Source organism: Gopherus flavomarginatus, chromosome 2 (genome assembly GCF_025201925.1).
Source record: "Gopherus flavomarginatus isolate rGopFla2 chromosome 2, rGopFla2.mat.asm, whole genome shotgun sequence".
Classification (NCBI taxonomy): domain Eukaryota; kingdom Metazoa; phylum Chordata; order Testudines; family Testudinidae; genus Gopherus; species Gopherus flavomarginatus.
The window spans coordinates 231,281,742-231,296,672 of record NC_066618.1 but is presented as its reverse complement, the minus strand read 5'-3'; the positions used below and the strand labels follow the sequence as shown (position 1 = coordinate 231,296,672).

Here is a 14,931-nt window from a genome sequence, read left to right as displayed (position 1 = left end):
CAAGAACAAGAAAAAGCTGTAAAGACTGACTGAGAAATAATGGCCTCCTTCACCTGCTAGATAGAAGGAAAATCTAATGCCCCAATTCCGCAATTAACTGTTCACGAGGTGCCCCTTGCAAGATCAATGGTCATTCATGGCAGTATCAGGGCCCAAGTGCTCAGATTTCTTCTGAGAGGGTGCTGAGTGGAATATGCCTTGTCACCCCCAATGCTGCTCCTAACACAATGCCAAGCTCATTGCTAGCATCATAAATAATTGGCTGATCAAATATTTTTAAGCAAAAAATAAATACACTGTAAAAATGATAAAATAAATAGTATTTATCAATTCACTTCATACAAGGATTGTCCTGCAATCTCTTTGTCCTGAAAGTGCAACTTACAAATGTAGGTTTTTTTGGTTACATAACTGCATTCAAAAACAAAATAATGTAAAACTTCAGAACCTACAAGTCCACTCAATCCTATTTCTTGTTCAGCCAATCGCTAAGACAAACAAGTTTGTTTACATTTACAGGAGATAATGCTTCCCTCTTCTTATTCGCAATGTTACCCGAAAGTGAGGACAGGCATTTGCACGGAGCTTTTGTAACCAGCATTGCAAGCTATTTACGTGCCAGATATACTAAACACTCATATGCCCCTTCATGCTTCAGCCACCATTCCAGAGGACATGCTTCCTTGCCGACGATGTTCATTAAAAAAAAAGTGTTAATTATGTTTGTGACTGAATGTCTTGAGGGAGAATTGTATGTCCCCTGCTCTGTTTCACCCAAATTCTGCCATATACTTCCTGTTACAGCAGTCTCAGATGATGACCCACACATGTTCATTTTAAGAACACTTTCACAGCAGATTTCACAAAATACAAAGAAGGTACCAACATGAGCTTTCTAAAGATAGCTACAGCATTTGACCCGAGGTTTAAGAATCTGAAGTGCCTTCCAAAATCTGAGAGGGACAAGATGTGGAGCCTGCTTTCAGATGTCTTGAAAGAGCAACACTCCAATGGGGAAACTGGAGAAGCCGAACCACAAAAAAAGAAAATCAACCGTCTGCTGGTGGCATCAGATAATGAAAATGAACATGCATCCGTCTGCACTGCTTTGGACCATTATCAAGCAGAACCCGTTATCAGCATGGACACATGTCTTCTGGAATGGTGGTTGAAGCATGAAGGGACATGTGAATCTTCAGTGCATCTGGCACGTAAATACTTTGCGATGCCAACTACAACAGTGGCATGAGAACACCTGTTCTCACTTTCAGGTGACATTGTAAACAAGAAGCGGGCAGCATTACCTCCTGCAAATGTAAACAAGCTTGTGTGTCTGAGCAATTGGCTGAACAAGAAGTAGGACTGAGTGGACATTCAGGCTCTAAAATTTTAGATTGTTTTATTTTTGAATGCAAGTTGGGTTTTTTTACATAATTCTATATTTGTACGTTCAACGTTGATAAAGAGATTGCACTACAGTACTCATATTAGGTGAACTGAAAATACTATTTCTTTTGTTTTTTACAGTGCAAATATTTGCAATAAAAATATTAAGTGAGCACTGTACACTTTGTATTCTGTGTTGTAATTGAAATCAGTATATTTGAAAATGTAGAAAACATCCAAAAATATTTAAATAAATGGTATTCTATTATTGTTTGACAGTGCAATTTTTTTAATCGCTTGGCAGCCCTAGTCTTGATCACTCGCTTTACTACATTAAGGCCACTGTAGTGAGGAGATGTGGCCCCTCTCAGAAGTGGATGCGGAGGGAGCACTACAAACCACCTGGTGGGCGGAGCCAGGAGGGCCATGCCCTGCACACCAGAAGCAGCGAGGGGGGGACAGGGGGGACAGGAAGGGGAAATATAAAAGGCCAGCCCAGCAGCTGTTAAGAGGGAGCTGCTGGAGGAGACAGATGTTTCTTTCTTGCTGCTGGAGTGGAGCACCAAGGAGAACCGCTGCTGCCCCAGGGACCTGCAACATTCTCAATGTGGAGGAACCGCTACCACTACTCCTGGCAGTGTATCTCGAGGAGACTGAGGACGACCCTTGAACACAGGTATGCCCGAGGCGGAGAGAAGGAAGCAATGCAGGGAAACCAGGCAATAGTCTGGTGGAGAGTGAGCCTCAAATCAGGTCAGCATGTTGTGGGCAGATCCCTGCTGACCCAGTGGCAGACTGCTCCGCCACTATTAGGGCCTTGGATTGGGACGCGGTAGAGTTGGGCAAGCCCATGCCCCCCTGCCATCCCACCACTGGGGTGGCAGTGCTCCCCCTCCATAGGCCAGGAGGCCTGTACTCCTCAGTTCACTCCGTGCTCCTCAGTTCACCCCGTACTTGAGGCCCCAGAGACTGAGTGTGGCGCTCACTCCTACACTGGGCTGGTACTACAGAGCTGCCTGATTGTTTGGGTGGTTGCTGCCCCACCCTGCTTAATGGCTGGGCGAAGAGACTGTTACCACTCTGTCTGGTTACAGGATAGAGCCCAGACTGTTTATGGTCTCGCTCCGTTTGAAGGATGGGCCCCTTGAGAACTGCTAATTCCCTCCTTTTTTCCTTTGCTCGGAGAAGGCTCTCATGGATCCAAACTGCGAGAAGGGGTGCCCCCTTCCCCCCAATGTAGATGCAGAGGGATAGCCATGCCAGCTTACAGCCACCTGTTGGGGAAAAAGGTAAACTGGGCGAAAGCTGAGCACCTTGGTTGGCTGGAATTTTTTTGAACAAACATTGTACATACGGATATCTTGTATATGACATCATCAATGTTTGTGGCAGTTCAGACAGCACATTAAACAAGTTAAGCGACTCTGGCTCTGCCACAAAGAGTTTGATTTAAACAAACTAGACAAAGATATAGAAGTTAACTTAGAAGGGAGTGAGGGAGGAAGAAGCACATTCATAGACATTAAGCCTTCTCTCCCAACACAGAGAAAAGATGTGCAGCCACTAAGCCTCTCCCTTAACTAAAGTATCACAGATATTAAGCCCCCTCAAACACTTTCCCCACCCACACCAAACAAAACAACCCACATTAAATGCCCATGTAAATAACCCATTTCTCCCCTCAATAAAAATCCCTTTCATAAGCCTTCCCACACAAATCTTGCTGAGAAAACATTTTATGTTAATGAGGAGTGTTGACATCATATCTCTGCAGAGGCCCCTTCCTTCCCAAAATCCTGCTTTATTCCTCCTCCAATTGCTGCTTATGAGTCCCTTATGTTTGCTGCGGGGAGGAGAGGCCATCTGCTCCCCGCCCTCTCCACGAGATCTGAGAATCTAAGTGTCCTAGGAGGGAGAGGGTAGCATAGCCAAAAACATTTTGATTGGCTGGAATCTTCTAGAACAGCAGGAGTTAGAAATAGATTTCAGTCTAAGCGTAGACATTTAGTTCTAAGAGATGCTTGATAATCTATTATGCAGAGTCAGGGGAAGACAAAATTATTTGCATGGACATTTTTTTTTTTTAGTAGACATGAACATGCAACAACTGCCAAAGTTAAGTGCAATCTCTGGTTTTCTGAGTATGTGACACATGTAGGTAGAATGGAGAAACATTTGTTGAATTCTTGAGGTATATGTCCAGCTGCTGTCAAAGATAGATTACAGCAGTCAAACAACAAAAAAGGGAAAACCGGAGTGCATCAAAATTTGGTCGTCTTCTGTGCATTCTCCTTCTACTTTGTCTTTGGCAGTACCATCATGAAGTCTGGAGTCTTTTGATGAGGACAGTGATATAAGTGACAATGAAAGTGAAGCTAATTTCATTTCTTCATCTTCTAATACGAATTCTGCTACTCCATCCTGCTTCAGCATCAAAAACTTCTACTCTTGGAAAGTCTTCCAATGTTCATCAAACTGGTATCAAGAGATTTTGGGGCAGAATGTCCCATGACCAGTAAAATAAATTTCACTGTGTTTGCTAGATGTCTATATGAAATGGCATACATATAAAAATATGCTAGAATGTTTTCATAAGTTGTGTCCAAATTACAAAGTACCTATTAGGAAGCAGTGTGCAAACAGTCTTCTGAATGTCAAAGAGAATTATGAAGAAGAGAGTTGGTTTTATTGCAAAAGCTCCTCACTGGTCTCTAGTATCTGGAGTAATATTTGCAATGAGGACGTCATTACCTTTATGATAACAACTCCACAACAAGCGTTTACTCATTGCAGTGAACAATTGAGAATCACCCCACACAGCCCAATATATTGCTAACCAGTTTAAAAACATAATCAATGAATTGGATCCATGGAAGGTTATTTTGTTGTGATCTACAACAGAGTAACAAGAAAGCTACTTGGACTTTTAATTGACAAATGAGAATACAAACATTCCACGTTACTGATGTGCTGCCTATACAACAGGGGTAGGCAACCTATGGCACATGTGCCGAAGGCGGCACGCGAGCTGATTTTCAGTGGCACTCACACTGTCTGGGTCCTGGCCACTGGTCTGAGGGGCTCTGCATTTTAATTTAATTTTAGATGAAGCTTCTTAAACATTTTTAAAACCTTATTTACTTTACATACAACAATAGTTTAGTTATATATTATAGACTTAGAGAAAGAGACCTTCTAAAACCGTTAAAATGTATTACTGGCAAGCGAAACCTTAAATTAGAGTGAATAAATGAAGTCGGCACACCACTTCTGAAAGGTTGCCGACCCCTGCTATACAATGTAGCTTTTCATTGGTGAGGTTGAAGAGCTGGCAACTTTCTTATCACATCTGTCAGAACTAAAAAGCATTGACAAGTTTTTAAAAAAAAAACAAGTTTTTCAGCATAATTTAGTACAGTACTCAGTCTCATTCATTCTGAGTAACTCCTATGGTACCCTATGGGCATCTTCTATTAAATGTCTCAAAGATTTTCAAATGCACAAGAAGGCTCTTCAGTTGAAGTAAGCAGTGTTGTCCCTGAGTTATCTGCACTCACATTCTTGATGACAATGAATTCTGTATGTGAAATTCAAAATTCATTTTACTGAGTGAACCCCTTCAGTCCATTCCGAATATGGAAAATAGTTCTACATCAGCGGTTCTCAGACTTTTGTAATGGTGACCCCTTTCACATAGCAAGCTTCTAAGTGTGACTCCCCATATAATAACCTCATGACCCCCTGAGAGGTCCCGACCCCCAGTTTGAGAACCGCTGTTCTACACTGTCTGATGCCTAGAACGAGTTCCTGAAAGTTAGGAACATATTTGGGAAAACACAGTCCATTTACAAAAGTTGAAGAAAAAAAGATAGACAAAATAATCACAGAAAAAGCAAGTGATCATTCCCACAGATAATCCTGCCCAGCTTTTTAATCTATGCTTCCAGGGCCAAGACCTTACTGATGATTAATTTGTTTCAACCAGTGATCTCATAGTGGCTATTACAAATTTTAAAGGACAGTCAAATGAACAAACACCACTAACAAAGTAAGAAAGTATAAAGGAAAAGGTAGACAATTCAGTCATAAAATAACATGGTGTGCAGTTTCAGCAAGAGAATCAAATCAGCTTTCTCCTTCATTGTGGTGGAAAGGGCTGTGACCTCCTTGCACTATAGTTACAGTGGCAGATGTTCTTAACATATGTATTACTGCATGTGCAAAATCACCCATTCAAAAACCAGAAACTGAAGACCTTCTCTTTCTGGGAACCTGGTGGCAACATATCATAACTTAAGATTGGAGAACAAAACATAGATGAAAAGTTGACTCAATATGTCAGATAAAGAAGAAGGGGATACTGACGAATGCGATGATGAGGACAAAGATATAGACAAAGCCGTTGAAGCTGACAAAGAAAATGAAGATAAAAAAAGAAAGATGCTTGAAGAGTTGACCAGCTGCCTACCTAGCATGCGTACATTTAAAAATGATTTTTTTCTTTTATAGTTGTGATGTTTGTTTTATTGCTGCTTAAATTTTATTTTTCTTTGAAACTGCTCAGTCTTGAATAATGTTCTCATTTGTACGCCACAGCATGGCTAAAAAGCCAATAATAATTATTCTTTCATTTGTAAAGACATTATTTTCCTTTTGGAGATTTTTCTGCATTAAAATAACTAAGTTAAATAACTTGCTGTTTGTAGTAAGGCTGAGCCTACTGGAGACCAAAAAGACTTGGCCCTGGTCTATATTACAGAGTTAGGTCAACATAAGGCAGTTTACATTGACCTAACTCTAAGCGTACACACTAAAATGTAGCTCCCAGTGATGTAACTTGCCCACTACACCTTCTATGTAGTTTGGTTGATGCAGTGTCAGTGTAGACACTGCTTTGCTTACATTGACAGTTGCTGCCTTTCAGAAGCCATCCCGCAATGCCCTACATTGACAGTTAAATTGGTAAGCGCTCCTAGTGAGGACACGCACGGCTAACACAAGGAACATAGTGTGGACATGCAAAAACAATTTAATTACTGCAGTGGCTGTATGTCAACGTAACATAGGCCAACTTAATTGCATACACATGACCTTGTTCTTTTTGTTACCATTCCAGTATGACAACAATTTAAAACATTTTATCATTTTTGACACTGAAAATATTGGACCAATGTTTGGCCAGTCCCTTGACCAATTATTTCGGGACGGGTCCAATGCCCAGCCCTGCTGTGGAGCACACAGGTATCTCCCCGGCTGACCTGACATTTCTGGTGACACCCACTGGAGAGGTGAAGCCCGGATCCTCCCACCCCGGAAAGAGGCAGCCCCTGCATTAGCGCTAGTTCCAGGCCAGCGCCCCCAGGCCCGCCCAGGGAGCTGAGGTGCCACCCCCGGGGGAGGGGCCCGTACTCACTCCACAAAGGCCCGGGAACAGAGGCACAGGATGCTGCCCGCTCCCTCGTCCGCCTGCAGCAGCAGCTCCGCCACCAGGCGGCTCCGCGGCTCGTACGGCATCCCGCACGCGGCCAGCGGGGCGCAACTGACCCGCGCCGCTCCCCGGGGCTCCGGGCACGCGCTGCTGTGCAAGTCTGGCGGCCGCCGCGGGTCAGTCCGAGCTGGAAGCGGAGGCGCCGCGCACGCAATGGCCCCGCGTTCCTTCCGCCGGAAGCGGGGTCGGGGTGTCGCACCCAGTGGGGTCCGGGTGGAGTCGCAGGAGCGCGTTCTTCATGGCTCAGGGCCGAAGAGGGAGCCGCTGCCGCCGCGGCGAGAGTGGGAGCGAGACCCGGGCCGTCCGGCCTGCAGCTCACACCGCAGCGCGCCAGGGCCGCTGTCTGCGCTTGGGCTCCCTGGCGTCGGCCGGGAAAATGCCTGGCTGAGCCTTCCCGCGTGAAGTGACGCGCAGGGCGCCCTGCTGGCCCTTGGGCAGAGTCCGTGTCCCGGGCACTAGGGGATGAAGCTGGTGGCCGCCTTCTACTCCTCGGAAATTGTCCCCTCGTGCTTCACAGCGCGCTGCTTTCCTGCCGGACTCGCTCCCGCGCCCTGCAGCGCGGTAATTGCTACCAGGCTTTTTTGTTAGGAACAAATTCTTGTATTATCTGAACAGTGTTGGACGCGGCTTCTCAAGTCCCTACAATAGTGATTTCCTCTCCTGAGATAAGGTGCTGTTCGAGTACTGGAGTCCTCTTTAAGTGGGCAGAGGTGTCTTGTATACAGGACATTTCAAACATTGTTTCTGTCCTTCTTTGTGCTTTTTAAGTACATGTTGGTCTTTCGGTGATTTCTGCATTTGTTATAGGTATTGTATCTTCTCTCTCTTTATGGTGTATTTTTTCCTTTCTAAAAGCTTTGTTAGATGGTGCACAACTCTTTAACAGGTTCACCAGACTAAGAGGAGGACATGCCTCCACTACACCATGCTGAGCCTATCTCATTTCCATCCCTGGCACTGAGTGCAATGACAGTTCCAAGGGGACAGCAGTACTAGCCTCATCATATGCTACACTCTGTCAATGGATAGTGAGCAGCATATATCTGGGAGCCCCTGCCAAAGAGATGCTCCCTCATATCCCTCCTCCTAATTTAGGTGTTGTGTAATTGTCCATTTCCTAGCAGGCATGTGAAACCTAACTCAAGGCTCAACTCTAATATGGTAGAAACCACAGGCTAAGTAGATCACCAAATACATCACGTTTAACGGTCGTGGGACCAGTATGGTCACTCATCAAAATGGCCAGTTTTTTCATCATTGTTCTGTCCCTGTGGAGTGTCTGCTACTTGTTTACTTCTCCCTAGTTGCTCATAATTGTGCAGAAACACATCTTTTAGATGAGGAAATGAAGCAGCCAAGGGACAGAATGTATTACTAAGCTGAGTGGGAGGAAAGGAAAATTAGGGAAGCTGCCAACTCCTTTTCTTACGTGGGCTAGCCCTACTCTGACATCTAAGACCTTGTCTTCACTCAGGGGAAAAAAGGCATAGTCTAAACTTGAGTTAACTAACTCATGGTAAAATCCTAGGGAAGACAAGGAAGTTTTCACTTTTCGACATGAGTTAGCAGGTCGACTTGAAGAGTTGCTTTGAAGACTCACCTTTAGTGTTGTTATAGGGTAAGCAGAACACTACTTACTCTTGACCACTTGAAGGTATGGGAGAGGTTCACTACTCATGATTAACTCAAAAGTGCATTTAAGGCCTAATTCAAAAACCATTGAAATTAATGGAAAGACTTCCATTGACCTCACTGGGCTTTGGATCAGGATTTTTAGTGGAAAAATGAGTGATGATTGGGGATGACATTTGGTAAATAGCATTGTATATGATCTAGAGAAGAAATCCACATATGATAAATATAAAATCAGTTCAATGGAAGTGAATCAGTTCTGGCTCCAATGGAAACTTTATTTTTATTTAGGGCTTTATCTATTGGACATACAAAATTGATTTGAATGACTAAACAAGTACATTTAACATTGAGAGAAGAGTTATTGCATTTGATTTTGACACCAGAACACTGTTCTGTTTCCACACTTTAAAAATCAGATTTTGAAGAAAACAAAACATCTAAAGAGTTCTGAGGTGCATTTGTTTTTATGCAAAATGACCACTGACTTTTCAAACTCAGTGGACACATTTTAAATACTAAATAAAACACCTTGTTGTACTGAAAGACAAATTATTTCTAATTTTGCTCAATAAGATTTTACTCTTACCATTTTCATCAAGTGGCTATTACATGAAGATTAAATTTCAAAGGACAACAGGATAAACATTTGTCTGCCCTTTTAGGGCATAAAAATTAATAGATACTAACAATCAATGGCTGTGTAAAATAAAAGCAAAACGTATTGGTATTGGAGAAGTAATGTTGACATCACAGGACACTGGAAGCTGAGCAGGGAAAGGTTTTTAAGTCAAACTGGTTAAAGCACTGGGGGAGGGTTGGGGAGCTGTTTGTTCTTTTTGGTAGCACCTATATAACAACATAATGGAAACACTCCAGCAAAGGAACACCCCAAACTTTCAATGAAGAACTCACAGGACACATCCAATATCCTCTAAAAGTTCTCCAGCAAAACCAGAATCTACATTTTATGACCTTTCTAAGCTTAAAAAAACCCCAATAGATCCAAACTCTTTTTGGTAAAATTAACTCTTCTAAAGCGTCTATACCTCAAAGAAGCAAAAAGGGACAAAAACCCAATTATTTCAAAATGCTTTGCAGGAACTGTTTGATCTGTCATATATTCAAACATTTTGAATGGTTAAGCATTTGATTCCCTGTGCACAAAAGCAGGATATAAATGATTTGCACATTTAAGTTTGATAATAGAAACTGGAAAGGAACACTGTAAATCACTTTCTTTGTTTTAAGTACATTACAAAGGAACAGCAAGGCCTTGATCTTCCTTATTTCTTCAGCCCAAACTCATTCATTCATGTATCAGAGGGGTAGCCGTGTTAGTCTGGATCTGTAAAAGCAGCAAAGAATCCTGTGGCACCTTATAGACTAACAGACGTTTTGGAGCATGAGCTTTCGTGGGTGAATACCCACTTCTTCAGATGCACGCAAGCTCATGCATGCATCTGAAGAAGTGGGTATTCACCCACGAAAGCTCATGCTCCAAAACGTCTGTTAGTCTATAAGGTGCCACAGGATTCTTTGCTGCTCATTCATTCATGGGGACACAGGAATGCAAAACTGAGCCATAAGAAGACAGACACCTCTGTGGTGGATAACATTTAAAAATTAACGTTAAAATCGAAAGTCTGGTTTTAATAATCATTTTGGCAGACCAAGGGTAGGGGCAGTTGTCGTTTCTACTTGTTTGGGTAAAATCTCCATAGAGCAATAGGACAATTGGATACTTTCTATCTAAGGCCATGGCTACACTTACAGTTCTGCAGCGCTGATAGTTACAGCTGTGTTCGTACAGCTGTGTAGGGCCAGCGCTGCAGTGTGGCCACACTAACAGCTATCAGCACTGCAGTGTGGCCACATTTGCAGCACTTGCAGCGCTGTTGGGAGTGGTGCATTGTGGGCAGCTATCCCACAGAGCACCTCATCCCATTCTGGCGCTGTGGCTTGTGGGAAGGGGATGGAAGGGTGCGGGTCTTTCCGCTTCCTGTTCCAACGCCCCGTGGTGCTTTGCTACACATTCCGAGCAGTTTGGCGGCATTGTGAGTCTGCAGCTCGATTTCTGTTACAAATGGAGCCCGAGCTGCTGAGGACCTTGCTGATGAATGTTGCCAGCACATCACGCATGGCAGTGGAGCTATTCCTTCAGCTGCAAAGTGACAGTGAGGAGTCAGACGATGATATTGATTCGCCTGACGCTCAAGACAGTAAATTGCTTGTGGCAGTAACAGACGTGCTCAGCACCGTGGAACGGCGCCTTTGGGCTCGGGAAACGAGCACTGAGTGGTGGGATCACATCATTCTGCAAGCCTGGGATGACGAGCAGTGGCTGCAGAACTTTCGGATGAGAAAAGCCACTTTCATGGGACTGTGTGCTGAGCTCGCCCCTACCCTGCGGCACAGGGACACGAGATTGAGAGCTGCCCTGCCAGTGGAGAAGCAGGTGGCTATTGCAATCTGGAAGCTGGCAACTCCAGACAGCTACCGATCGGTGGCAAACCATTTTGGAGTGGGAAAGTCGACCGTTGGAATAGTGCTGATGCAAGTTTGCACAGCCATTAATCGCACCCTGCTAAGAAGAACTGTGACTCTAGGGAACGTGCAGGACATTGTGGATGGCTTTGCACAAATGGGTTTCCCTAACTGTGGAGAGGCAATAGATGGGACGCATATTCCTATTCTGTCACCACCCCACCTGGCATCGGAGTACGTTAATCGCAAGGGATATTTCTCCGTGGTTCTGCAAGCGCTTGTGGATCACCGTGGGCATTTCACTGACATTTACTCAGGATGGCCTGGAAAGGTGCATGATGCACGCATCTTTCGGAACAGTGCCCTGTTCAGGAAGCTTATGGCCGGGACTTTTTTCCCAGACCACAAGATCACAGTAGGGGATGTCGAAATGCCCACTGTGATCCTTGGAGACCCCGCTTACCCCTTAATGCCATGGCTCATGAAACTATATACAGGGAAGCTTGACAGGAGCAAGGACCGGTTCAACTACAGGCTGAGCTGGTGCAGAATGACTGTGGAGTGTGCTTTTGGCTGTTTGAAAGCCCGCTGGCTTTGTCTTTATGGGAAGCTAGATTTGGGGGAAAGCAGCATCTCCGCTGTTATATCCGCGTGCTGTACTCTCCATAATATTTGTGAAGGGAAGGGTAAAAGATTCAGTGAGGAATGGACCTCCGAGGTTCGACGCCTAGAGGCTGAATTTGCACAGCCAGAGAGCAGGGCTACTAGAGAGGCCCAGGAAAGGGCTTCAAGGATTAGGGATGCCTTAAGGGAGCAATTTGATGCTGAGAGCCAACAGTAATGTTTGGTGCCTTTGCTGTGCTCGTTTTTCCCTTGGGGTACAGTATTTACCACTTTCTGCAATAATAAAAACTATTGTAAAAGCCATGAAATCCTTTATTCAAAATACAGTACATAAAAGGGCAGGGGGGTAGGGTGGTAGACTGTACATTCAGAGGTTTGAATATGTCCTGTTTGGATTACTGTTCAATGTCTGCTGCACTTCAGGATTAATATGCTGCAGCGTCATGGGGGTGGAGTGCACAGGGTAAGGATTGTAGTTATCAGGGCTGGTAGGTGATTGTACAGGTGTTGGGGGCAACTGGGGGTAATAAGAAACAGGCTGCTGGACATGGGTTTTTTGTGCAAATACTGGGGAGCAAGAAAGAGAGCTTTGGGAGAGGTGTGGGTTACCACGGTACAGATCTGCCTGCATGGCTACGAGAGACTGGAAAGAGTCAGTTTGGCGAGCCAGGAGGCTTATCAACTGCTTCGAGGTTTTTCTGGTAGCCAATTCCTTTCTCCTGCTTTGTGTTTGCCTCCACTCATGCATGTTCTCTCTCCATTCCTGCGTCTTCCTACTTTCTCTGGTGTACTGATTCATAACTGCTTTGATCAATTCTTCTTTTGATTTTCGCGGATTTTTCCTCAAGTTCTGCAAGCGACGGGCAGGTGGTGATCCGGCTGCATTATTCAAGGTCACTTAAAAAAAGATAGATAGAAACATGTAATACACAGAGTCTACATTGTTTATTATCACACGGTGAAGGAGTTTGTAGACTTTTTGTAGCATCATTCCCACATACCTAACATAGCACAGAGAGGCCACGGAAGCAAAGACATGGCGAGCAATGGGGTGAGTGTTTCTGCCCCGACTTCACCTGGGAAGGGGAACTGCCTGATGGCTCACTGGGGTTTCTCTGCACTGGGTAGAGGAGGGAGCTGGGGGCCTGCACAGGGGACAGGAGGGAACAGGAAGCTGGCTACCTGCAAGTGGGGGGGACCGGGAAGCTGCCGACCTGCAAGGGGGAGGTGGACCGGGAAGCTGCCGACCTGCAAGGGAGAGGTGGACGGGAAGCTGCCGACCTGCAAGGGGGGGGGGCCGGGAAGCTGCCGACCTGCACGGGGGGGTGGACTGCGAACCTGGCGCCCTGCACTGAGCAGTATCCCTACATTCTCAACAGGGTTTCCTACTGCCAGATATATCACTGCTGCATGTTACCTGGGAAGAGAGGGAGGGTCTTCTACAGCAATGTGGATTCCGCCCTGGTCCCTATGCAGCTTGCCTGTGTGCAGCAATGGTCCCCCCACCCCTCGTGGCACAGTGGCTCGGACGAGTTAGCCTGACCGGGACAAGGACCACGGTGGTTCTCCCTATAAACTTGCTCAAGCACATTGCCCACGCTCTGGCTGCAAGTTTTCAAGAGATTACCGAGGCTGATTACAGAGACGTGATAGAGCAAATCAATGGGCTATTCCACATTTAGGTGTGCATGCAGGCAGCCATAACCCCAACCTTCCTCTCCCAAAACATAAAATCTGCTTACCTGGAACACACTCCTCTACTTCTTCACCAACAACTTCCAGCTGCTGCGACTGGCTAGCCTCCTCCTGGCTTGAGAAGAGCTCCTGGCTGCATGCCTCCTGGGACTCTGGGGTGTCTCCCTCCACCCCAGTAGCCTCACTCTCCGCTTCCTCTACACCCTCCCCCACTTCTCCCTGCTCTGAACTCTCCATCGTGCGCCTCAGATTGGCAGTGGGGTCACACCCAAGTATGGCATCCAGCTCCTTGTAAAAACGGCAGGTCGTGGGACCAGCTCCTGAGCAGCGATTTCCCTCACGGGCTTTGCAATAGGCACTGCGCAGCTCCTTTATTTTTACCCTGCACTGCAGCGCATCCCGTTCATGGCCCCTTAGCAGCAAGGACTTTGATATCTGCCCATAGGTATCATAATTTCTCCGGCTGGAGCGCAGCTGTAATTGCACAGCTTCCTCATCCCAAACACTGATGAGGTCCTGTAGCTTGGAACTGTTCCATGCTGGGGCTCGTTTGGGGCGTGGAGGCATGGTCGCTGATTGATTGATTGCACTCCACACCTGGCTGAGCAAACAGGAAGGGGATTTTTAAAATTCCCGGGGCATTTAAAGGGGGGGTCAGCTGAGCCCAGGGCAGTGGAGTGTGAAACGATTACCAGAGTGGCTGAAAAGGTATGCTGGGATACCTCCTTATACCCCGTAGGCCAATAAAAGCGCTGTTGGTGTCCACACTTGATGACCGGCGCTGCATCACCAGCGCTGGAATCGCTACACCCCAGGCAGACCAGGTGTACAGCCAGCGCTGCAACCAGGGAGTTGCAGCGCTGGCTGTGCTTTGCAAGTGTGGCCATATCCTGAGTTGCAGCGCTGTAACTCTCCAGTGTAGCCAAGCCCTCATGTATTTTCTGTCATTACAAAGGTACCTGGCTTCCCTTGATTGCAAACAGACAAGTGTATATAGTTAAGATTCTTGCGATTTCTGCATAAAGATAATTGCTTTTCACTGCTTAAATTCTAACCCTTCACGTTTAAGTCAAAGACAAATAAATTACAAACTAGAAATTCACAGCAAGGAACATTTTCTGCAACATAAATTACAGCATCACAGTAAAACGCATTACAAAAGTAATGGAAAAATGTGAGCAAAAGAGCACTAGCCAACCAAGTGCTGTTTCAAACATTCTTGCTAAATTTTATTCTGCTCATCATACTTATTTAGTACTTGGCACACAAATTGTTCTAGAACAAAGTGACTTTTGTTCTAGAATAGAACATCCACAAGTGGAGCTAATCCAGAAAGTTTTCCTGGGTAGACAAGCCTTTAGCAAAGGGGGGAAACCAAGTATAGCTGGAAGTGATCTACTTTATATGGGGAAATCAACACCAAAAAAACTTTTTGTTTGTTTGTTTTTACCCTGGAAAGGTACTGTTTATGTCCGGAGCACATCAGGTGAGACACAGCAATAATTATTGAAGAATTAACAGTAATGCTTCTTAAAAGAAATCACAAGTTACAGTAACACATGCAATTGTAAAGCTCTTTTACTAGCAAATGCATAAATGTTTCAGTATATTTGAACACA

At 45.2% G+C, this 14,931-nt stretch overlaps 1 protein-coding gene across 1 annotated transcript in view; it reads right to left on the bottom strand.

Moving 5' to 3' along the window:
• The window catches only part of TGS1 (trimethylguanosine synthase 1), a 48,815-nt gene extending 41,812 nt beyond the window's left edge, over positions 1-7,003 (bottom strand). Inside the window, exon 1 of the mRNA XM_050938949.1 lies at positions 6,800-7,003. Coding sequence (XP_050794906.1) covers positions 6,800-6,900 — 101 coding nt within the window. The 5' untranslated portion in view covers positions 6,901-7,003. The remainder of the gene's footprint in view (positions 1-6,799) is intronic.
• Between the last annotated feature and the right edge of the window lie 7,928 nt (positions 7,004-14,931).